Source organism: Anolis carolinensis, chromosome 4, assembly GCF_035594765.1.
Source record: "Anolis carolinensis isolate JA03-04 chromosome 4, rAnoCar3.1.pri, whole genome shotgun sequence".
Classification (NCBI taxonomy): Eukaryota; Metazoa; Chordata; class Lepidosauria; order Squamata; family Dactyloidae; genus Anolis; species Anolis carolinensis.
Window position 1 is genome coordinate 129,823,821 of NC_085844.1, and position 26,296 is coordinate 129,850,116.

A 26,296-nucleotide genomic window follows, 5' to 3' on the forward strand; every position below is an offset into this window, starting at 1 on the left:
ATAAAACATTAGGTTAACACAACATATAGGCAAAATAGGAACACATAGGGAAAAAAATGGAGAGTTTAGGGCAAATTATATACATGAGAGAAATAGTTTTCCAAAGTATTTTTAACATGCCAGGCTTCCCAGAGGAAAAAGGGGAAGGAAGGCAGGTAGAGTGGAAGAAAAGGAGGAAAGGGGGGAAAGTGAGGAAGGAAGAAAAAGGGAAAGAGGGAGGAAAGGAGAAAGAAAGGAAGGGAAGGGAAGGGAAGGAAAGAAGGAAGGTAGGTGTAATGAAGTATGAATTTTGGTTTACAGATGTTATGTTTAATTGTGTGTTTATGTTTTAAAAGGGTAAGTATTATAGTTATTGCATGAAGGGAGTAGCCACCTCAGCACTCAGAGGTTGGTTGCCATGGAGAAGTGGCTACTCCCTTCATGTAGTAACTATAATACTTACCCTTTTAAAACATAAACACACAATTAAACGTAACATCTGTAAACCAAAATTCATACTTCATTACAGAAGGAAAGGAGGGGGGTATGAGGAAAAGTTTGCGAAGGAATAAATAAAAAATAAAATAAAACTTTATTCTTATACTCCACCCCATCTCCCCGAAGGGACTCGGGGCGGCTTACATAGGGACAAGCCCAAACAACAACATAGCATAGCATTACATGTATAAAATTCTGAGTTTTAGAAAAGCCCTGAAAACATGGCTATGTGCCCGGACTTTCGATGATTAAATGATAAAGACGACCCGAACTGACTTATGGCCACAGTACGAGGATATTGGATGAATGGACTTTATATGTTTTATATTTTTATATTGTTTTAAGTGTTGTAATTGGATTTTATTCATTGCTATGTTTTAAATGTGTGTAGGCATCGAATTATTGCCAATTGTGTACGCCGCCCTGAGTCCCTTTGGGTGAGAAGGACGGTATATAAATGTTGTAAATAAATAAATAAATAAAATTTAACAGCAATTTAAAACATTCCAACAATAAACAAAAACAACATAACAAGACAATTACTTTAAAGCAGGGGTCCCCAAACTAAGGCTCGGGGGCCGGATGCGGCCCTCCAAGGTCCTTTACCTGGCCCCCACCTTCAGTTTTATAATATAATATTTTTGTATCGGTTTTAATAATATAATATATTATAATATTGATAAAATATTATAATATAATACTAATAATAATACCATACAGTATCAATTATATGTTATATAGTACATATAATATTACAGTATAGTGGTATAGTTCAATATAGTAATATATGACGCTAATATTGTGCTATGTTAATAATATAATATATTGTATGTACATACAGCTGCTCTGAGTCCCCTTCGGGGTGAGAAGGGCGGGATATAAATGTAGTAAATAAATGTAGTAAATAAATAATTAATTAATTTTAGACTTAGGCTCGCCCAAAGTCTGAAATGACTTGAAGGCACACAACAACAACAGTCTTAATTAACTTGACTATCTCATTGGCCAGTAGCAGGCCCACACTTTCCATTGAAATCCTGATAGGTTTATGTTGGTTAAAATTGAATTCATTTTTAAATATTGTATTGTTCTTTCATTATTGTTGTTTTGCACTACAAATAAGACATATGCAGTGTGCATAGGAATTTATTCGTATTTTTTTCAAATGATAATCCGGCCCCTCAACAGTCTAAAGGGTTGTGGACCTGCCCTCTGCTTTAAAAGTTTGAGGACCCCTGCTTTAAAGGCCTGAGCAACAATTTTGATCTTAGAGTCCGCGTAGGTTCGTAGGGGAGGAGGCCATTGTGGAGATAGGCAGGTCCTGATGAGCACACCTAAGAAACCAGAGTCAAAGCGGTCTGTCCAATACAATACACTGAATCATTGCCCCAAATAACCCAGGAAGAAGCCTAAAAACCAAGACGCAACAGTTTTTCTGATATATTTGAGGAAAGTACAAGTTGTTGTTCACATTGTGTTCCTAATGGACTGGGCACAGTGTGGGATTTCATCATCCATTCAAAAAGTGTCAGTTGGGGGGGGGATCAGGGCCGTAACCAGAAAAAAATTTCGGGAGGGGTTTTGAAATTTGGGGGGGGGGGGGTTTGAACCCCTAACGCACACACACTCCCACTACAAACCTGTCTATATCTGCTTGAGATAGTGCCTGGAGGGACTCTTTAATGTTTTGCGTCTCATAGATTTAACATGGGGATTTGGTTAACCAGTTAAAATTCATGAGTAAACCAGGTTTTTTTTATAACCTGAAAAACTTCGGGGGGGGGGGGTGAACCCCTAACCCCTCCCCCCCCCCCACACACACACACTACAGGCCTGTGGGGGGTCAACAGCAAAGGGAGCAGTAGGGAAAGAGGAGCAGAGACAGAGGAAGTGAGTAAATGAGAGATGCAAGAAATGAACCTGGGATGGGCACAAGCCAGAGAACCTGTGGGGTATGATTTCATTAGTCAAATCCTCCTGGTCTTATTTGAACACTAAGATCCAGCCTTCCTGTCATCCATCTGACAGTGAACATTTAGAAGACACAATGCTGCATTGGGAGATCCTGGCCACCTTGCTGTTTCTGGCAGGTATGACTGAGGATGCATCTACACTGTCGAATTAATGCAGTTGGATATTACTTTAACTGCCACAGCTCAATGCTATGGGCTCATATAAGTTGTAGTTTTAGATGCGATTTGACCTTCTCTGCCGAAGAGTTCTTGTGCCTCCCCAAACTGCAAAACTCAAGATTCCATACCATTGAATTGCAGCAGTTAAAGGGATATCAAACTGCATTAATTTGTCAGTGCAGATGAGTCTTGAATTGGGAGAGCTTTGTGTTTTCCTTTATGGCAGAAGGGGGTTGAACTGAATGGACCTTGGAATCTCTTCCAACTTTGTAATCCTAGCATTCTATCATTCCAGGATTTTAATTATATGGTGGTTGGTTGGATGGCTACTATTATGATTATTTATTAATTTATATCCTACTTTTCTCCCCCATCAGGGATTCAAAGCAGCCAACAACAAAGTATAAAACATACAGGTACATTAGGACAAAAAGGAAATAGACATAGTCAATAATAACAATTAAAACATAGTAAGACAATTAAACCATAATAAAACAGTAGGGCTTTTCTTGTGTTTTCCTTTATGGCAGAAGGGGGTTTCACTAGATGTCCCTTGGGGTCTCATCCAACTGTGATTCTGATTCTACGATGTGGCTCTGAGGTCGTGGAAAGGTGTGCTATAATGTGTCCAGCCACTAGTGGGAGAAATGGCAAATGCACATCCATATGCGTACCTTTGCTCAGCTTTGAACTTGGCAGTGTTACACGCATCTGCCTGGACCTGACATTGACGTGGCAGGCCGGATTAGGCCCACAGACCTTGCATTTGACACATGTGGCCTAAGAACAACATGACAATAGCAAGGAAAAACCAGCACACTTTTAGAGTTCTTCCATCTGTGCTAAGTGGTATCTGTGGTCCCCTGGGCACTCTAACAGGGATTTCAGTTGGTTCAGGAAGGAAGCCCCAAGCAGAATGGCCACTAGTCAGGCATTTGGAGAGTTGAAACCTGACACATCTATAGAAGGGGTTACCAAACTTTTTAAGCCAAGGGCTGGTTCACAGTCCCTTAGACTGATGTGTTGGGGGGGGGGGGGGTATAGTCTGAAATAAACACAAATTCCTATGCACACTACATATATCTTATTTGTAGTGCAAAAAATGAAAGAACACCACAATATTTAAAATGAAGAGCAATTTTCACCAACATCAACTTACCAGTATTTCAATGGGAAGTGTGGACCTGGTTTTGGTTAATGAGATTGTCAAGTTAATTGGACCTCACTGTTGTTGTGTGCTTCCAAGTCATTTCAGACTTAGGAAGTACCTAAATCTATAAAGTTTTGGGCAGGGGCCGGGTAAAATACCCTGGAGGGCCTTAGTTTGGGGACCCCTGATCTTTAGGAACAAAGACTGAGAACTAGAGCTCTCCAACAGAAAATTCTAAACACCTCACTAAATTATAAATTACATGGTTTTGTGGGATTGAGCTGAGGAAGTTAGATCTATAGGAAATTACTATTATGTTTGAACACTCAGTAAAGCAGCGAATCACAGCATCTGTTGGAGTTCAAGTCTGTTATGTAGCCAAAGTTACATGATATACTAGCACCATGGTACACATGCGCATAATTCCATGCAATGAAGCAAGAATACATCTGGCCTCCAAATTCTTTATTATTTGAGGTAAATGTCCCCTTCTAAAGCACTCACAGAATACAGGAGACCCATTAGAATGAAGGAGAAACATTACACTGAATTAAAAACAGTAATAATTAATGTATAAAAACCACAGTAGGCGGGTGCTGTACTACGGCAAGCAGAAACTCAGTAATAAGGCATTTTTTGGTTTTCTTCAGCACTCCATCATAACTCCATCCCAGCAACACAGAGCGGCCCGCTTTGCCAAGGTAAACAAGGGGGTAGGCCCACATTGCTTCCAGTGGAAGAATCCCTATGCTACACAGTTTTGCCATCAGAATCAGATCTGGCTAAATTTTTTATGCTGCAAGGTTTGTGACTCTTCAAAAGTTGTTTCTCTAAGTCCAACAACTTCACATACAGCTTCTCAGCCATATCTTCACTGACATCCATCTGAAAGACAAAGTATTCAGTAGGGATAAAAACATCTATAGGGTGGCTTGGCTTCTCCCATTTACAGGAGCCCCCTTTCTTTTTAGCACAGAACACACAGAATTTCCCATCCAGCATTCTTGTAATCTTGTAGTCTAAAAAAGGATATTTTCCCAAGTTCCTTCATACTGATAAAATCCTCCAATATTTAAAATTAACTCCCTTCTATAATTAAATCTACGATTTTAGATGATTTATTAAATCTAGACATTGCTTCCCACAGCACATACACAATACAAATTTTAAAAAAAATCTATGATTACTATAAGGAAACAACACTGGTATAAACCCATTGCACAACAAACAAAAACAACTGCCATAAAATAACTGAAATACAGTTCAAGGCTTACAATCTATACACATAATAAAAATGAAAATCTGTATGTGTGTATGTGGCACGGGTGTCTGCTAACACAGACAGCTTCCGGCCTTCACAAACAGACTATAGTTCGCAGTGACATGGAGCCAGCAAGTAACTCCCACTCAGGATGTTGTAGGTTATAGCAGCACATCCCAGTGTTCCTTTCTCTCGCCATTTGCATGACCCCTCCCACTGCCTCTCCCTTAACCCTTTCCTACTCTTTCCTATGGTACACAGCAAACAGAGGAATTGATTAGCAACTGAACATACTGGAGAGGTTTGGGGAGAATTCACCATGATATATAGGAGTTGTAGGGACTGGGATGTATAGTTCACCTGCAATCTAAAAGTACTCTGAACCATACCAATGATGGACCTGGAACTAACTTGCCACACAGACCCAACATGGCCAGATTTGCATACTGGCGGGCAGGGCCGTAGCCAGAAAAAAAATTCGGGAGAGGTTTTGAAAATTTCGGGGGGGGGGGGGAGGGGTTGAACCCCTAGCACATACCCCTCCTCGCTACAAACCTGTCAATATCTGCTTGAGATAGTGCCTGGAGGGACTCTTAATGTTTTGCATCTCATAGACTTAGCATGGGGATTTGGTTAACCAGTTAAAATTCATGAGTAAACGAGATTTTTTTTATAACTTGAAAAATTTCGGGGGGGGGGGGGGTTTGAACCCCTACCCCCCCCCCCCTCGCTACAGGCCTGCTGGCAGGGTTTGGGAGTGATAGACCTTGACATCCAGGTGTTATAGTTCACCCATATTCAGAGAACACTGGACCCATCTGCTGACGGATGAGGACCAAACTTGGCACACAAATTCAACCTGACCAACTGGGTATACTGGTGGACTTAGGTGATGATTACCTTTATCTCTGGGAGTTATTGGTCACCTATATTTCGTGAACCCTCTGAATCCTACCAATGATGGATCTGGACCAAACTTGGCACACAGACCCAACAGGGTCAACTGTGAATACTGGCAGGCTTTGTGGGTGATTGATCTTGGCATCAGAGAGTTATAGTTCACCCGTATTCAGAGAACACTGAACCCAGCAAGTGACGAATCTGGATCAAACTTGGCACACAGACTCAACATGGCCAACTGAGAATACTGGGGGAGGTTTGGGGGTGATTAATTTTGGCATATGGGTTACAGTTCACCAGTATTCAGAAAACACTGAACCCAGCCAATGTCAGATCTGACCAAACTTGCCACTCAGAGCCAACATGGCCAACTATCAATACTGGGATGGTTTTGGGGTGATTGTTCTGAGAATCAGGGAGTTATAGTTCACCCGTATTCAGAGAACACTGAACCCAGCAGATGATGGATCTGGACCAAATTTGGCACACAGACCCAACATGGTCAACTGAGAATACTGGGGGAGGTTTGGGAGACCCAAGATTTTTGGGAATTGCAGTTCACCCACAGCCTTATGCATTTTCTAATGGGAGCATTCATAAAAAACAACAGTAGAGACTGAGTATTTTTTTCTAAGAAATAGCATAACATATGACCAAACTGATATTACCTAACATCCAAAAACAAACAAATGCCCTTTTCAAATAACAAAGGCATTGCCATGTTCCCCGGCTACAATAATAAAAATGTTCCTTTGCATTACACAAATTGTCTCTTAATTCCTATACACTTCCCCTTCCCCCTTTTCTCTTTGTACAATTTATTATACAGGATGATTAAGAAAGTAGCAAAATTACATTTTCAAAAACTCATTATTTTGTAAAGAAAGAATTACTTTGCTTATTTATTGACTACCTGATGACAGCATTGTCCATAGCTACATGGAGCAGGCTATAGCAACAAAACAAATGAAACTAGAATCTATGCAATTCTCTCAATGTTACATATTTACCTTACGGAGCACAACATAGTTCTTTCCAAAAACTGTGGTGCAGCTATGGTATTTCACCAGTGGGTCTAGTGACTCAGGCTTCTGCTTCGTTAACCAAATCTAGATGGAGAATAGAAGCAGTTCTCGTTCAAAATATGCTCAACCACATTTGAGACCCAATATAGCATTAAGATTGAGATTTGACATTAACAAAAGGTATAGACTAATATCATTATTGAACAATGACTATAAGTGGGTTGCTGTGAGTTTTCTGGGCTGTATGGCCAGGTTCCAGAAGTATTCTCTCCTGACATTTCACCCACATCTATGGCAGGCATCTTCAGAGATTGTAACTGTAAGTGTTTACAATGATTTTATCAGAAAGACTGAAATAATATTGCAGAACTTTATAAATTGAATTGATGTGGTTTTTACCTAAAAGACAGCTATGAGATTATTACTTCTGATGTATGATAATGGCAGAAAAAATGCTTATATGCAGAAGGATACAAAAAAAAAACACCAACCTTACCTGTGCTTCTGCTCCATTATACGGCGTCAGTGTATATGTGGGAGTAAAAAGACGCAACTAGCAGAGAGAGAAATGAAAGAAAGTAATTATCTTTCTCTTAGTCTGTTGCATTAGGGCAATAAAGACATTCTGAAAAGTAAAGCAAGATTGCCATCCCTTCTCACCAAATATCTACAGCTGGCATACTACAAATAGGAAACACTGAAAAAGCACTCACAAGCTACATAATGTGAGGGACAAGCAGAGTTCTGCCCCAATATGCCATGGGCAAATATCATTATATCGTTTGATGCCATTTTTTCTTTCTTTCCTGGAAACTTCCCACTATCATGTAGACTAACACAGCCCACTGACAACCACTTATTGCTCTAGAGTAGTGTCTCTCAAACTCTGCTCCTCCAGGTATTCAGGATTTCAGCTCCCAGAAATCCTAGCCAGTTTATAACCAGATGTTAGGAATGGTAGGAGCTGAAGTCCGAAATGCCTGGAGGGACACAGTTTGATAAACACTGTTCTAGAGTAAAAGACTTTTGCAGAAGACTGTTTGCAATAGATAGAACCATTGATATATGCATGTAGCCTTTTCTTATGCTTGAATTTGGGTAGCTTCCTATCCCCCCCCCCAAATACTTTAGGGCATACTACTGCTTCAGAAGGCCAGCACACTCACCAACCACAGGATGGGGAAAAGCAGCTTCCAGAGAAAGGGGGACAGAATTTCATATGTCATGTTGGTCATCACAACACCTGGACATACAACAGTAGAATACAGGCCCTATGTAGAGAGAAAAAGGAAGAAAAAAAAGAGAAATGAACCCTGTGGACACAAAAAACGACACTTAGGTGTGGCTTGTGCTTGCTATGTAAGATGATACCAGATGAAGCAGCTTTTGTAGGAATGTTCACCTCACCAGCGTTCTTTCTGCTCTTTATTTGTGTGAATGGAAAAAACTAACCCAAAGATAATCACCAGTTAGTTTCATTAAGGCTCTAACACCTCCTTAGGTAGAGTTGATCCCTCATGAGGGTGCTAGCACTTTCTGGAGTAGAGCTGACCCCCCCCCCCCCCCTTCAGCCTCTGGCAGGTCTGAAGCCCAGAGAACGGTTCTACAAGAAGAGATGTCTGAGAAGAAATGCTACAGCTACTCTCTACCTCCACAGATCTTTTCCAAGGAGATGGTTACTGTTCAAATAATTTAACAAGTTAATCAGCAAAATGTTACAGATCATCCCTGAAAAAGAATGAAAAGGGTGCTACATTTACTTTTCAAACAATCCCCATAGCCCAGAGATTTTGGCCGTGCATTCTAGCACAGGCATCACTTCCTTCTGAGCTATGCATGGCCAGGAGTTCATTCCATTCCCAGAACTGCCATTAGAACTATCTGCTGGGGCTATACTCTCAGAACGGGGCACTAAAATAACTCAGAATTAGCCAATAAATCAGAAATCTTTCCACAAAGCCTAAATAGATTACAAACAGTTCGCTAACCGGAAATGCGTACCTCAGTGAAACTTTTAAGTAGACCAGCGAATGTATCTGGCAACTAAATATTTAAAAGCTATCCAACCTTCAAAGGAATTGGCTCCAAAATTTGTTGGTCCTTATCCTATCATCAAAATCATCAACCAGTAACTGTTCAACTTCCGTTACCCTACAATCTAAAATGGGTACATCCCATGTTCCATTGCAGCCTGCTGAACCAGCTTCTGATCAGTCTACATAGAATCCCCAGGTTCAGATAAATGGCCCCATTCTCATTGACAGACAACAATAATTTTAACTGAAAGAAATACTGGATTCAAGACATCATCATGGCAGCCTACAATACCTGGTACGTTGGAAGTATTTCCCCCATCCCAAGTGAGTGCACTGGAAAGATGGCAGAGTATTGAAGATGACTAAGAAATTCCATTTACTGTATACTTTAAAGTCTTAATAGTTTGCTTTCCACATATCTGATATCTCCTTACTTTCCTGCTTTATGGCTTTCTTGCCTGTATTATAATGTTGGTACATATTTTTTTAGGAGGAAGAAGTATGTCATGGATCCATACCTGGTGTCTTCAAGATACAGAATATCTCCATGCCATGAGTTTCATAGCCAAGCTCAAGGAATAAAAATATCCGGAGGCCCTGAGCATGAAGGAGCCTGTTAACATGAATTCTCACCCGCTTATTGAAGTGCTTATTTAAAGCCACACTTGTGAGGTCTGTAGCATATTTAGAGGAACTATAGGCCTCTGTGCCTCTGCTGTGTTGGAAGTCATCAAGCCTGAAGTTTCTCTTATGGGCATTGACTGAGGAAGTCCAGACAAGCTGGGAGGGTGTTTCCGTACAACAAAGCAGAGGTTCCAGCTGTCTAATCTAGAAAAAAACAACAAAAAAGGTTTTTATTAGGATCCAAGTCAATTCAACATCTGAACCTATGAACAAATGTGATCTGATTTGAAGCGTGTTGAGTGATTTTTAACATCACACACATTCTGGCAGAGTGGACAACCGCTGCAAAGACTGGCCAAGGCCCTCCTATTGGCGCAGCACTGCTGTCCCAAGGAATAATGTTAGTGTAACTGTTTTCTACATAAGAAAGAGTATACCTGAAAACAAAATGTTATTGTTATGCATACATAATTAAGAGTTTAACTGAATATTATTCACTTTTATGGTCCAAAGTATCCTGTTCAAAAGAGATTTCAATCTTGTTTACAAGTCCTATTTGTGAAAAGGAAAAAAGATCAGAACCAACTCTTTGTCTAGCATAGCTCCAATAATTTCTGACACCCATTCAGAATAAAAATGCAGCAACTCTACTGGCCTGGCATAAAAGGTTTTTGCCTTTGACAGCTGAGACACAATCAAACTTAAGTACTTGAGATTAGTAGTTCCATTTCAGAAAAAAACAGTTAAAACTTCATTCTCTTTACATATACTTTAGTGCAGTGGGAAACAGACTGTCTCTGTGCCTCTCACAATCCCCATGCCTTTTCTGCTAGGGGGACTCAAGGCGGCTTCACAGCATAGTAACAATTCAATGCCTTTAAAACATCAGAGTACAAAAAAATTAAATACGTAAAATAAAAATTAAAGTGCAATTAAAACAATTAAAACATTTAACTCCATACATTAGGGTAAATCACATGATACATAGGCTTAGTTCGGGGTTCATATAGAATCGCAGACCTGGAAGATGTGGTGAGGTCTGACTAAAGCAGGATAGAGTTGGATTATTACTTCTCTCAATCTGGACAGTATACTCCTATTAATATGGGCTAGAATCACAGTGGGTTTTTTAGTTACTGCATCACACTGTTAATGTATGTTCAGTTTGTGGTCTAGTCAGACTCCTAGACTCCTTTCCCATAGACTGTTGTCAAGCCAGATTTCACCCATCCTATATGTGCACATTTTGAGGGGTTTTCTGTCTATGTGTAATACCATACATTTATTCCTGTTGAAATTCATTTTGGTAGTTTTGGCTCAGCACTCTAATCTGATAAGATCCTTTAGGAATCTGATCCTGCTCTTTGGGATATTAGCTTTCCCTCCCAATTTGAAATCATCCGCAAATTCTATTTCTATTCTATCATCCAGATCCCCTCTGGTCACTTTTCTCCAAGATTCGTAAGCACCCTCTGTGCTCAGCCAGACAACCAATTCCCAATCCACCTATCAGTAACATTGTGGAATCTGTGGAATTTGCGAGAATATCATGTGGTCCTTGTTGAAATCAAGATATGCTACATCCACAGGACTCCTCTACCAGGTTTGTAATTCTATTATAAAAGAGAGGTGGGTATTCTGGCATTGTTTGTCTTTAAGAAACCCAGGTAGACTCTTTGTGAGTATGGCATTCCTTTCTAAGTGCTTATAGAAGGTTTGTTTAATGAACTGCAATAAAATCTTTCCTTGTATTGATGTCAGGCTAACTGGGCAGTAATTGTTTGGGTCCTTCCCCTCCCCAGGCCTCTTCTGAAGGTGGGGACAACTTCTGCCTTCCTCCAGTCTTCTGAAACTTCAGAAGTAGTTCTGAAATTTCTTTTGCCAGTTCTTTTAATATCCTTTGGTGTAATACATCTGGTCCTGGAGACCTGAATTCATTTAAAATGGGCTGATATCCCAGTACTGCTCCTTTATCTTTGCTGAGCAACAGAGGCAGCCAGAGGGTGAGAGCTCTACTTTAGAACTTCTGCCTGGGGCCAGCCTCACCAAACATACTGGGCGTGGTCCCCACAGATGTGTTATCTCACCTGAAGCCAGCAGCAGATAAAAACGCCATCACTGGCCTTTTGTCGCACCCTGTCTTGCAGGTGTGCAATTTCATATTAGAGACTTACCATAGTCTTTGTTAGTTTTTGGGTTCGGGAAATTTTACCATCGCCTTTGCAAGGATTTGCGTAGGGGGGGGGTGTCTTGGAGGGTCTTTTTGGGTTCAGGGTGGGTTGGGCTATTTTAGTTTGGGTCTGGGGTGGAGTGGGTTGGACAAGACTTGTGGACTAGACAAGCTCGAGACTCTGGGTTCATGTGCAATCCACCTATGTTAAGCCAACCAATAAGATATTGGTGCTCCAGGACTTTTACCAACATGGACAGAGACACCTCACCATCACGAGAAAAAACACCCCCACCTACTTCCCCAAGGACCTCATATCACAGTTTACACCACCCGCCCCCCATGAAGACCTGGGCTGTGCCTGAACAGTGTCCAGAGGAGTCCTTTTTTGTGATAATTTGGGAATATTTGGAAGGGCATAAAGACTGGGATTAGACATGATGGGGAGGGAATCGGGAGGCAGATGGGGGAGGGGAATGATAACCAAATCTTTTTAACTTGGTCCTTTTTAACTTGTGGAATTGTGTAATATAATAATTCTAATTCAGCCAGCACTTTAAACACTCTGGCACTACATCTGCCCTGTTGGCATGTCACAAAGTGCCTTTTTACATTTAATGTTTTAACTGTTTACTAATATTAGATCTATTAGCAAACATGTCCTAAATGTTTGATTTATATATTTAAATTTCTATTTTTGTTATTTTTGAATTGTTCGATAAGTACACCTAATGTTGTTCATTTTATTGATTATGATTTGATCTGTTTGTTATGTTTTCACATGTATGGTTGGCATTGAATTTTGCCATTATGTTGTAAACTGCTTTGAGTCCCCCCAGGGGTGAGAAAAGTGGTATATAAATGCAGTAAATAAATAAATAAATAAATAATCTATTTTGTGTTGCATTTCCCCTATTGTATCATCTGCTCCAATATCTCCAAGCTGATCACTATTTACCTTTTTGGGAAAAGACTGAGGCAAAGAAGATGTTGAGTACTGACTATATGACCTTAACTTATTGGAGAGCCATGTTTTATATTTGTATACTTTTATATTTTTATACAAATTGTATCAGCTTATTCGCCTAGGTTGTTTTATTGGCTTATTTTTAACTGTTGTTTTAACCATTCATTTTCATTTGTTTCTGATTTATTTCTATTTGTCATTGTATATGGCACTGAATGTTTGCCATTTTTGTTTTTGGAAGCCACCCAGAGTCCCTTTGAGGTGAGAGGGCAGGTTAGAAACAAATAATAATAATAATAATAATAATAATAATAATTATTATTATTATTATTATTATTATTATTATTATTATTATTATTATTATTATTATTGGGCTACGTTTTATTTGTCCCCTGGCAACATTTTGCCCTCCCCTGTATGCAGTGGCCTTGCTATTTCCTTGTTCTTCCTTTAGCTACAGACATAATGAGAAAAGCCCTTTTAATTGGTTTTAACCTCTCTAGTCAGTTCTGAACTCAATCTGTGCTTTGGCTTTTCTAACTTTCTCCCTACCCATGCTGGCTGCTCATTTTAATTCCTCTTTGGTGATTTCTTATTTTTTCCATTTCTTCCACATGTCCCTATTATTACCATATTTATTTCCATTTCCTACTCCTAAAGGATATCCTCAGTAGTTCCTTAGACATCCATTCTGGTTTCTTTAGATACCCTTTCCTCCCCTCGTTGCACCTGTTAGAACCTGTGCCTCCAAGATTTCGCGTTTCAGAAATTCTCATCCACCATGAACTCCTTTCTTTTTTAGGATTCCTGATCATATGATCACACTAAGTACTCCCCTAGGTTTACTGAAATCAGCTTTCTTAAAGTCTAGAACAGTGATACCGAATCTTTTAGAGACTGAGTGCTCAAACTGAGGGCGGGGGGTGGGGGGTGGCAGTAGCATACGCACCAGGAGAAAGGACACTGCATGCCCCTTCTGGCACGCATGTCATAGGTTCGTCACCACTGCATGAATGTGTGGTCATCTGTTCAAGGGAGACATCATTCAAGTCCTTGATCTAGCTCAGAGGTCTTTAATGAAAAATATTAATTCCAGCAACGGATTGATGCTTAATTACAGTAATTATTTGCTGGGAGGAAGGAGTAGCAACGATAATCAAGTTTAACTTTCTGAAGTTGGACAGTAATCTTAGTGAGCACAAACCCAGCATTTAATATTCTGTTATGCAAACATCTGATTGTGAAAAAGAGACAGATAACACCTGAAATATTAGATTGCACAATGCTGCAGGATAGGCCAATCTTACTAAGAAAGAAGAGAGAGATGACTTATTCAGATTTTGGGAAAACCACTCATTTTAATATTTAGAGACCAGCAGAAGATGTTTCCCCAGTAGTCCATGATGCAAGTTTCATCTGAACTGGTAAGCTTCCAGAACTCACCAGCTGCTGGTTCTGGGCATTCTAGTCCAGGCATCCTCAAACTCTGGCCTCCAACTCCCAGAAGCCTTGGCCAGCTTATTCAGTGGTCAAAATTCTGTGAGTTGGAGGCTCAAACAGCTTAAGGGCTGGAGTGTGAGAATGCTGTTCTAGTCTAAAGAAGTTATATTTCGGCATCCTACTTGTTAGTGCTTTCAGCCAAACAAGCTCAAATTCCCTCTTCCACCATCTCCACTCAGCCTTGGAGGGTGATAGGGGGTGGTCCTTGTGGTGTCTTCCAATTCTATGATTCTACAGAAAAGTAATAGCTTTACACCTACTCGCTTTTAGCTCTCTCATATTCTGGATAATATTCTAAAATTATCATGATGCAGAATGACTGATTATACAACAAATCGAAATAGTATGTGCATAATCCCTTAGATATATAAGACTTATAGTAGATCAAAATGTCCATACCAGTACAAAATGTCCAAATAAATTTGTTGCAAAGACCTCCTGCAGGCCATCTGGAGTGACTCTGTCCTCCTGGCTCATCAGGCCCTCGGCTGTGGTCAGCATCCTGAGGGCTCTCCTGAAAGAAGGACAACAGTATACTGCTCAGTTTTTGGAAAAGAGGGCTATCACTAAAGACAATTACATATCTGTATGAATAAAGAAAAGAATGTACTCGTCATTTCCAATGGAAATGCTAATTTAATATTAAGGCTTTTTTCTTGAAGATTGGTAAAATTGTGGTTCTAAAACTATGTCCCAGAACCATTACTGATACCAAGTGAATCTTCAGCACTCACTCCCTTTGATAAGACTATAGTGAGAATTATGGGGATGAAGTAAGAATTCTGGAGAGACTTTTACTTGACACATTGAACAGTCAATTGGCTTTTAAATTGCAATGTTCATGCTAGTTGAGTTTTCTGGAGGCACCTGACTTTCTATTAGAAAAGAATCATTAAATGGGGAGGATTAGCTAGAAGCTGCAGACCAATATCCTCTGAACAATTGCTGACTCTGCTAAACTAAAAGTACCATCCATCACAGTCAACCAGGCTCTTTTTGTTCTTTTTAGCAGTGTAAACATAAAATCTGGGGTGGAATTTCAAAAACATCTAACTGAATCCCTAGATTGAAGCTGAAGCAAGTCAAATGGATAGCCTCTGCTGTTGTAGAACAAGGATTTCTTTAAAAAACAACAACACAGCAGCTAATACTTAGCGATTATTGTGGTGTAAGGGATGGTACTTATGGCTCAGTGCCCATTTCTCCTACAGGCAGCAGTGACATACAATTGGCAGAACACTTAAAAATAGATGGATGATTTCACATCGGCATGGGCCAATAGAGTATACAGCAGATGCAGAAGTAGGTTTCCATGCTTCTGCCAAAGAGATCCTTATGCAACCAATACTTAGGACAAGGAACTAGATGTAGCGACTGATTCCTCAGCAATAAATCAGGGGAAACCTACTTTGAAGGCTCATCATCATGACAAACAAGATTAAGACTATTGTGCACACTGTGCAAATAAACCTTGCTATATAAAAACAAGGCAAAATGTAGTTCCCATATTACAAATGAAGTAGCACATACTGGGCATAAGAGGACTTCATTTTGTTCCACTTGAGGATGTTCCATCACTGTAGCTACAGAGGATTAGGCCTGGTCAGTGTTTGGATAGGAGAGCACTCGGGAATTCAATATGTGTTGCTTTGAACTCCTTAGAGGAAAAGCCGGATACAAGGGTAAATAAAACAGACACCTGTTAGGTTACAGGTTAGGTTGCAAACCACTTTAGGACTTGTCCCTGGGCGCACTAGGTCAATGCATGACAGTGGTTAAACAGAACACGAAGCAGGCTTCACATAAGGCAATATAACAGCATTCCCATATCTCAAATGTGTGTGCTTTCCCAGTTTTAGGGACAAACAAAAAAAAAGAATGCAGGTAAATTATGAAGATAATTTTAAGAGATTGTAACTTGGATAACTGAGAAGCACACAAAATAGTATACAGAGAGAGCAGAAAGAAACAAACTGTTATGTCTTAGACAGTTATGCATAACAAGAAATTTTGGCAGACAAGCTTTTCCTATAGCGGGATGAAAAAAAAGATGCACGCCCTGAAATGCTAGCTTCTGTAAAAGTATATACAGACAGAAGCACCATCTTCACTTACACCCAATTTCACTCACATTAATCCTATACAGGAGGGAGAAAAGGGGGTAATAATGTAAACATGTCTTACCAATGGAAAATGTTTTGAATGTTTGTATAATTCTGTGTAGCACTATTTATAATAATTTTGAAAAAAAATCTCCCCCAAAAAAGCTGTTAAAAAAACATTAACCCTATACAAGCACTGCACAGACCTGCAGGATCTCAAATGATCCAGACAATCCCAGGATTATCAATATAAATAAAATAATTTTTTCAGTCCATTCGTTACCACATCATGTGTTAACAAACTGAATGAATTTCAATAATGTTTGGAAAATATGTTTGGGAAGCCCTGATGTAAACTACATGATAAACATGCCATCCACTTTTCTTAGAAATCAGATGGGATGGATTCTCACCAAATTTGAAGGGTATGTTTGTGGTAGTCTAACTCAGGCATCCTCAAACTGTTGCGCTCCAGATGTTTTGGCCCTTAACTCCCAGAAGCCCTAGCCAGCTTGTTCAATTATCTGTAATTCTGGGAATAGGAGGCTCAAACAGTTGTAGGGCTATAGTTTGAGGGTGACTGATCTCACTTAAAAGTACAGGAAGTATTACCATCCCAAAAACAACCTCAAGATCTGCCACCAAAAAAGCCAAGAAGATCTCACAGACTCCTTTTAGAGTATTAGATACAGACTCAGGCAGTTCCATGTACAATTCAAGATGAAGGGAAGTTCTATTACTATGCTTCCTGGGACAGGGAAAAGGGGAAGAAAATAGAAGAGGAAATTCCCAGGGTGCAATCCTGGATAGTTTCTAGAAGTATCTGTTATTAATTATGTTAACAAGTGCCATATTTTTAAATTAAAATACAATGCCTTACATGAAGTGAAGAGGAATCCCTCTTGTAGACTTTCAGCTTGAACAGATTGCATTGCATTCTTCTTTTATTTGGGAAAAGATGAACATAATACAAAGGGAACAAAGACTGGTGGAAAAGAGTAACAGAATAGGTCCAAAGCAGGCAAGTCTTGGCTGCTGCTTGAGTGTGAGATCAAATGAATGCATTTGCCCCTCTGCAATACTCCAAATAACATATGAGAAAAGGATGCAAGAAGGCAGGGCATATAAGGGAGAGAAGGAGAAATCTTAGGTTTAGCCAGAAGGCTGCCCATAGAATGGTGAAAATGTGAGCAAGAAGCTAGTCTAAGACCATGAAAGCTATGAGCAAGAGTATGCAGTGAAAATGATATGGAAAATGGAGACAGGAAAAATGATCCTCATCATACTCTAGAACAGGGGTCCCCAAACTAAGGCCCGGGGGCCGGATGCGGCCCTCCAAGGTCATTTACCTGGCCCCCGCCCTCATTTATAATATAATATTTTTATATCCGTTTTAATAATATAATATATTGTATATACATATGATATTGATAATAATATTATCATTTTATACAATGTAATACTAATAATAATACCATATAATATTAATTATATGTTATACATTACATATAATATTACAGTATAGTGGTATAGTTCAATGTAGTAATATATAATGCTAATATTGTGCTATGCTAATAATATAATATACTGTATGTACATACAGCTGCTCTGAGTTCCCTTCGGGGTGAGAAGGGTGGGATATAAATGTAGTAAATAAATGTAGTAAATTAATAAATAAATAATTTTGGACTTAAGCTTGCCCAAAGTCTGAAATGACTTGAAGACACACAACAACAACAACAACAATCCTAATTAACCTGACTATCTCATTGGCCAGAAGCAGGCCCACACTTCCTATTGAAATCCTGATAGGTTTATGTTGGTTAAAATTATTTTCATTTTTAAATATTGTATTGTTCTTTCATTGTTATTGTTGTTTTTTGCACTACAAATAACATATGTGCAGTGTGCATAGGAATTTGTTCGTTTTCCCCCCCAAATGATAATTCGGCCCCTCAACAGTCTGAAGGATTGTGGACCGGCCCTCTGCTTTAAAAGTTTGAGGACCCCTGCTCTAGATATTGTATCAGAACTGCTATAAGTCTAGTAAATGAGTACTTTTGACACCCTCCCTATGCCTCTGATTTACTTCAAGAGCCATAAACTAATATAGTTACACATCTTTCAGTGGAATTAAAAATACTGCTGGTGAATTGTTTAGGTACGACCTTTTAAAATATTGCAAATATCCCACATAAATTTATCAGGGCACTGTATACGAATCATAGCTAGCTACTGGCCTTCTCAAAAAGGTGATATTTTGCTTGGTAGCTCATAGTCAGTTTAGCTGCTGCTCTTGAAGAAAAGATAGTAAGCTATAGAAAGAAAAGCCTAGTCATCTGCAAGGAGATTTGAAGAAGATGGAAGGGAGAAGATACATATCTAGTGGCAGGCCTGATAGGTTTCCTGTGAATGACACTGGATGTCACATTAGGAATGGCAAGGTTAATACAAAACTCTATAGCTACTCTAGACACATCATTGAAAGTCTAATTAACTCTTAAAAGTTTTTTATATAGTCTTTCATCTTAAAAACTTTCTCCTTTTCATTTTGGCCCTCAAGCACTTTTTCCAACTGAGACACAGACAAAGGGCCATGTCTTCTAACCTAAATGTGATCTGAAACAGAAAAAGCTCTGGAAAAGGCCCCTGTGTCTCTTCTATGCATGAGCCAAGTTTTCAAGATGCAGGGATGAAGAGCAAAGGTCCTTTAGCAACAGAAACCTGACAAAACTTCTGGTGCAAGCACAGCAGACCAGGGTTTAACAGTCCATTGCTGGTCTTGGATCTTTGTGTGTGTGTGTGTTGGGGGGGGGGGGGATTAATAGGAGAGGCCAGGCCAATTTTACTGAATCTCCAGTCCTTGCTTAATTCACAGTATGCTTTCTGCCTATGAGAAACAAGTATTTATAAAACACACAGATTTGTAGACTTTTGTGAATAGTCTACTAGCTTGTATGCTCGAACTGTATTGCATGTGTACAAAGGAACTAGAAATGCAGAGGGCAATCTCATGTCACACCGGGCTCCCTACATAGTAGAAAGCATCACATTGCAGGATTCCGTCTCAGAGAGAGGTTCATGACCTAAACTCTGGTTTTAGGTTTCCAAGACAGAAAACTGTGGCCACGGTCCTCTGTCCTGTAATGTCCTTTGAATTCTTCCCTCCCATCCAGAATGGCAGAAGAAAAGGAAACTGCACCTAACCAGAGAGTTATATAATACCTGGAGAAGATGCCTTGTAAAAATGCCCAGAAACTGACACGTGGATTTACCATGATCCCGGCATTCAAGAAGAGATAGTCCAAACGATGAAATCTACACAATGAAAGTGACACTTGGTTATTGCAATATCTGCAATGCCACAGTGAAAACGACACCAAGTTATAGTAAGTAGAGAAAGACAATGAACACCAGAACTGCTTAATATTGTAAGCCAACTCTGGAAGACTGTAGTCTTACAAGGCAGTTAAAAAATTAATCAGACAAATAAACAAAATGTAATACAGTATAAAGTGTGGTTTTCCACATACTTCTTTAACAGGAAGTTTGGGGCCAAACTGAAGGATCAAATTTGTCTTCAACAGTATTATTTCAGGTTGCTGGCAAATAGTTTCAGTGCATGTCAGAGTGATCTCCCACTTGAACATCTCTACTCACAAAAAAACTTTTATGTCAGGAGGACAGGGTAAACGATTCTCCCTCACATATTTATATTCTTTTTGCAAAAGTGTTATCATATGAGAGTATATAAATATTGGATTTCTACCTAGAATTAGAAATATTTTATTACTTTACTCTTTTTATTGTAAGAACTCATCTTGGTCTAAGACATTGTGTATTATTGCATGGTACATTCTCTGAACAGTTTTGGCCCCCAATCTAATGAAAGTAAGAAAAAATTATTCCAACTACATTTGGCTACATTGGCGGGACGCTTGCTGTAACCTTGCTTATTATACTTTAACTTAAAGAATTATGTGTATGTTCCATCTAGCAGATACAAAGCCACCATGGTATACTGTAAATCTGAATAGTGTAGAGCTTGGGGTTGCTTAGTTCAGAATCAAGGAAAAAGTAAAATTTGGCTGCAAACTACAGTCTAGGACTTGGGCACCAAGAAGCCATGTGTCCTTCGTCTTTTCCAAGTTATTTTTCCTTATCTATGTGTTTGAGGGGAAAAGGTGGGCATGAGAATGTCTAGTTTTGTCTTTAAAAGAGTAACCTTTTAGACAATAGTTTGCTACAAGCGGATGGATACTATTTTGAAATTAATCCAAGGTCAAGGCTTCATAGCAAAAACCTGCAATGCTGGCACAGCCTGAAAAGCTGAGGAAACAATTTGAATGGACAAGGAAGGGAGAAACTCTTTATTGAACAACAGGAAGCTCATCTCAGTGCCTTCTTGCGTACCTTATCTTGATCTCTTTAGCTGCGCGCAGGACAGAGTCCAGCTTGCCCACATCTACTTGAACAATGCTGATGTCTACTTTGGAAAAGTGGGACAACAGTTTGTCACGGGTTGCATTGGCCTTCTCCATGTTTCTGCAAGCTAAGCATATATGGAGGCTGGCATCTTCCTGGAGGAGGCGTGTACACAGTGCAAAACCAATCCCACTGCAATAGTAAAAACACATGGTTAAGGCACTAAGAATCAAGCCGGACACATGGAAGTTGTTTTTTTTTTAACATTTATTATCTTGCTGTGGGCATTCATCCATCTCCCAACTCAAAATGCAGAATATATGCTGAAAAACATACTGGGTAACAAAGCTGTATCAAAACAACAGAACTGGGAAAGAAGTGAAAAATCAGGACCTGGATGCTACATTATAAATTGCTAAGATGTCACTTCAATTTTAAAAACAAAAGATTATCAGAAACTCTCCTTCCTTCAGGTGACTACCCACCTCCCGCCTGTAATTTTTCCCATAATATATTACCCTAATACTACCTCCAATAAAACTAAAAACAAACACACTAACCCCAAACTTGCTTACATTAATAAACAAATACTAGCCACACAACTACTAGGACTGTCTACACACTCATTGCCTGTTGATTTTTACCCCTTTTTAATCCGACTCCCTTTAGATAAAGCTATATCACCATGCTTATACTTTTAACAGCATTCTTTGTCTAATTAACAAATGCAATAGTTGAAATTTGTCCCACTGTTGCTGTGAAAAGATAATCCAGTCCCAATCATTCTTAAAGATGGTGATTTTAAAAAATATATTCAGAAAAAAGACAATACAAAAAGCAGATTTTACATAATATAATGCTAAAACTACTACATCTAACAAAACTAAATCACTGCTTGTGTATTTTTCTCAATAAGCAATTCAAGTGACTCACTGCTGATCTCATCAACTTTCTCAGCTTTGCTCAGCAGTTTGTTACTATGGTGTATGAATGTAGGCACTCTTTGGTTTGTTTCTCTTCTAACACACTGAAGAACCGTAAACAAAAACATAAATCTTTCTGTGGTTAGCTATCAGCCAAACAGCTCAGAAAACTGCATTCAGAAAACATAGCATGTATTGTTTGTTTAGCTATTCCTATTGCAGGCAGAGACAGTCATGATAGTGGTTTGAGAATTGCACTACAACTTTGACGTCTATGGTTTTGATCTCTGCTCAGTGATGGAGACTCACTGGATTGTCACGGATAAGTCATATTCTCTCAGAGAAAGGTGAAGACAAACCTCCTTGGAACAAATCTTGCCAAGGAAACCCCAAGATAGGGTAGACACTTAGGGTCGGCATAAGCAGAAATGAAGACAAACAATAGCAACTTCAAGCAGACACAATAAAGAAGTATGCACCACCAGTAACCAATATGCTAATGTTTGTTGAGTACAATCTTGTGACTATAGCCAATGAGTATTTTTAATTACATAAAAATAACAATCCTCTTGAACTGTTTTATTTTATTTATTTATTTATTTCCAATATTTCTATCCCACCCTTCTCACCCGAAGGGACTCAGGGCGGCGTACAGTTGGCAACAATTCGATGCCGACACATCATTAAAACAACATATAAAATGTATTACAACCAGTTAAATACTGTATAAAATATAAAACATAAATCATATGCTTAAAATCCGTTTGTCCAATATCCTCCTACTTTATCCATATAACAGTCTGGGTCGTCTTTATCATTTATTCGTTAAAAGCCTGGGCACATAGCCATGTTTTTAAGGCTTTTCTAAAACTCAAAAGGGTTGGGGCTTGCCGTATATCTCTGGGGAGGGTGTTCCACAGCCGGGGAGCCACCACTGAGAAGGCCCTGTCCCTCGTTCCCATCAGCCGCGCTTGTGAGGCAGGCGGGACCGAGAGCAGGGCCTCACCAGATGACCTTAGGGATCTTCCTGGCTCATAGGAGGAGATGTGTTCGGACAAGTAGATTGGGCCAGAACCGTTTAGGGCTTTATAGGTCAAGACCAGCACTTTGAATTGGGCTCGGTAGCATATCGGCAGCCAGTGGAGCTGGCTTAGCAGGGGGGTGGTACGCTCCCTGTATGCCGCCCCAGTTATTAATCTGGCTGCCACCCGTTGTATTAGTTGGAGCTTCCGGGCCGTGTTCAGAGGCAACCTCACGTAGAGAGCGTTGCAGTAGTCCAAACGGGATGAACCAGAGCTTCTCTCAAAACAGACTGGGTTATACAGACACCTGCCAGCCACTGAGAGGCTAGGAGACTGTCTATGGACACTAATATTGCTGACTGAAAGAACATAAGAATCAAATCTGCAAATAAAGAAATCCACAAAAGTTAAACCCACTAATGTGGAGGGCCAACGATATTGTAACACAATTACAGTAGTGTCTCACTTTTCCAACATAAACAAGCCAGTAGAACTTGGATAAGCTAAAATGTTGGATAATAGGGAGAGATTAAGGAAAAGCCTATTAAACATCAAATTACATTATGATTTTACAAATTAAGCACCAAAACATCATGTTTTACAACAAGTCTGCCGCTTCTTTGGGACCGTGGCTGCACTTGTGTTATTATTGGGCGTGTTGGCCCGCTGCGTGTTGCTGCCTAGAGAAATAGCTGTGGATCCGGGCAGGAGGCAGACTGCGTTGGATAATACAGAACGTTGGATGAGCAAAGGTTGGATAAGCGAGACTCTACTGTATAACTCTTTAAATATATTAAGAAGAAATTGAGAGACTGGACAAAATTGAAACTGACTCTGCAAGGAAGATTATTTATTAGCAAAACATTATCCCTAAAACCATATTTCTCTTCAGATACTTCTAATGACACCTAATTTCGAATTAATTAAGGGCCCTTTCACGCAGCCATATATCCCAGAATAGCAAGGCAGAAAATCCCACAATATCGGCTTTGAACAGGGTTATTTGAGTCCACACTGTCATATATTACAGTTCAAAACAAAAATGTGGGATTTTATTCAGCTGTGTGGAACAGTCATAAGGGCCCTTCCACGCAGCCATATAACCCAGAATATCAAGGCAGATAATACACAATATCTGCTTTGAACTGGGTTATCTGAGACACTGCCATATATCCCAGTTCAAAGCAGAAAATGTGGGGTTTTATTCAGCTGTGTGGAAGGGGCCTAAGAGGGGTTTAAAAGTTTGGAAAAAATGTAACAAAACACTATATTTTTACAAATCAGATATAAATGAATGTAGAGACATCCTATCAATCAGTTGCAAGGAGAACGAAGGCATATTTGCGGCCCTTCCACACAGCAATATATCCCAGAATATCAAGGCAGATAATCCACAATATCTGCTTTGAACTGGGTTATCTGAATCCACACTGCCATATATTCCAGTTCAATGCGGATTTTATACAGCTGTGTGGAAGGGGCCCAAGTGTAGTACATGAACAACCCTTATTGTGTCCCTGAGATCAGGGATGGGTTGGGTCCTCTGACTGAAGAAATTGTTTTCTCACAAAATGAACGGAGTGCAGGACAGTGGAGTAGCAAACAACTGCCAGAAGAGGGTTTAAAAAGTATTAAACACTTCACCTGACTCTACACCAAGATATGCTAAAGACTCCTGAAAATACAGGCAGTCCTCGAGTTACAAACATCCGACTTTGGGCCTTTCCACACAGCCATATAACCCAGAATAACAAGGCAGATAACCCACAACCAAAGGTCCAGTCAGTTCAGCATCCTGCCTCCCACTCTGGGTCCTTTCCACTGATTGGGTGGCTACACTATCATGTAGGCATGGGCAAACTTTGGACCTCCAGGTGCTTTGGACTTCAACTCCCAGAAATCCGAGCCAGCTGGTAAACTGGCTGGGATTTCTGGGAGTTGAAGTCCAAAATACCTGGAGGGCCAAAGTTTGCCGGTGCCTGCGTAGGTTAGTGCTGCCAGGTTCTTAATACACCAAAGTTCATGACAGGAGGAGGACTCTTCCCGCCTTTTCCCTCACCTGCTCGCCCCGGTGACGACGGCCACCTTCTGCATGGCCACTTGCCTCGAAGGACGCGCCAAGACGCCGAAAGCAGGTCGACGGAGCCGGCTGTGGAAAGCAACCCCCGTTCAAGCCACGCCCCCCGCTCCTAGGTGCCTAAGCAAAGGCACGCCTCCCATCTCGTTCTCACCCAATCAGAGCCGCCCCCCAGGAACCTTAGAGCACGGCGGAGTGGCGTGAGGGTAGTCCGACGCCGACTGGGCGGGAAGTTTTGTCTCCGCCCCTTTCGCAGGAGTGGCTGCGAGCGTTGCGGGGGCGGGGCGCACCTACCGTTCCGGGCGTGTCATTGGCTGGAGAGCTGGGCGCGCTTGAGCCGGCTGTCATTCCCTACGCTAAGCGCTCTTATCAAACGGCCTCTATGTCCGAGCCCAGTGACAGCCTCCAGGGGGCGCTGTGGGGAAATGTTGGCTTTGATGCCAATGTAATGCATCGTCTGAGGCCCCTTCCACACAGGTGAATTTTATCCCACATTATCTGGTTTGAACTGGAATATATGGCAGTGCAGACTCAGATAACCCAGTTCATTCTGAGTTATAGAGCTGCGTGGAAGGGCCCTGAGCAAGATGAATGACAGCAAGGCATCCTTCCACAGCTAAGGCGAAGCTGGCATCAGCAAGAAACAAATATTCACAGCCAGGCCCCCAACCAAGAAAAAACATTGGGAGGGGTTGAAACATTTTTCCACCTAGATGACTTTTCAGGCCATTGTCTCCTGATCTGGCAAGAGATTTCAAGAAGGCCCTGGAATTACTACCATTGAGCAAAGGTTCTTCGCAGGTAATGGATCCAAAATCATTGTTTCTCTTAAAGCTGATTCTTGTGGGCCACAAAGGACAAACGTTTCCACAATTGGCAGAAGTTTCTTCTTTACTTTATCGTGATGAGGGGTTACATCAAGGCATTTCCCCTATGAATTAGCAAGAAGTTTTCAGCCAAGTACTGTACAAGTTTTCTCATGGTACTCTGTTGTTGTCTATTGTAATATGAATGTTGCAATTAGCAAGCTTGATTAGCACTGAGGGGAATTCCAGACAGCAAACAATCAAGTGCCAAGGTTGCTGTGAGTTTTCCGGGCAATCAAGTGCCAGTTAACATCTCCCAAACAAAGGCTAGCTCTACGCAAATACGAGGGTTGAATGAAAACTAATGCCTCCACCTTCGTAACTCCACAACAGATGGTAGTACTGGTATGCGGCAGGTACTGGCTTGTTCAGTAGACACTCATCTATATTTCCATTTGGCGGGAAGCCTTAGCATTGAAGGGTTGTGTTGTTAAAGTGCAAAGTATGAAACCCTGCGCAGACGGTCAGTCAATGCAACTTAAGCAACATGCAGTCATTGAATTCTTGACAGCAGAAGATGTCACCCCATAGGAGATTCATCAGAGAATGCAAGCTGTTTATGGTGATTGTGTTGATGGGAGTACTGTGTGTCGTTGGGTGAGTAAGTTTAAAGATGTTGAGGTGGGAACATCTGACTCA

General features: G+C 40.3%; 1 protein-coding gene across 2 annotated transcripts; it reads right to left on the reverse strand.

Annotated features, from left to right (window-relative positions):
• Positions 1–4,207: 4,207 nt before the first annotated feature.
• On the reverse strand, positions 4,208–24,967 carry hsd17b7 (hydroxysteroid 17-beta dehydrogenase 7). Of its 2 annotated transcripts, XM_003225446.4 has the most exons (9): positions 24,774–24,951; positions 20,758–20,961; positions 19,570–19,662; positions 14,642–14,756; positions 9,615–9,809; positions 8,112–8,216; positions 7,442–7,498; positions 6,931–7,029; positions 4,208–4,644 (listed from the first exon to the last, which is right to left on the reverse strand). In XM_003225446.4, exons 1-9 carry the CDS (start codon positions 24,806–24,808, stop codon positions 4,510–4,512), a joined length of 1,038 nt encoding a protein of 345 aa, XP_003225494.2. In that variant the 5' UTR covers positions 24,809–24,951; the 3' UTR covers positions 4,208–4,509. The 2 variants fall into 2 exon arrangements, 1 of the variants encoding a protein (XP_003225494.2); XR_010005226.1 differs by lacking the exons at positions 4,208–4,644; positions 6,931–7,029; positions 7,442–7,498; positions 8,112–8,216; positions 9,615–9,809 and adding an exon at positions 15,773–15,899 and having other exon boundaries at positions 24,774–24,967.
• Positions 24,968–26,296: the final 1,329 nt, after the last annotated feature.

What these genes read in the sequence shown, in the direction of transcription:
- hsd17b7 (XM_003225446.4), bottom strand. Translation starts at nt 24,808, where the DNA reads ATGCAGAAGGTGGCCGTCGTCACCGGGGCGAGCAG. An exon ending in GCTAAAGAGATCAAGATAAG is followed by an intron (nt 19,663 to 20,757) that starts GTACGCAAGAAG and finishes TTCATTGTGTAG; the next exon opens with ATTTCATCGTTTGGACTATC. An exon ending in ACTATGTTGTGCTCCGTAAG is followed by an intron (nt 4,645 to 6,930) that starts GTAAATATGTAA and finishes TTTGTCTTTCAG; the next exon opens with ATGGATGTCAGTGAAGATAT.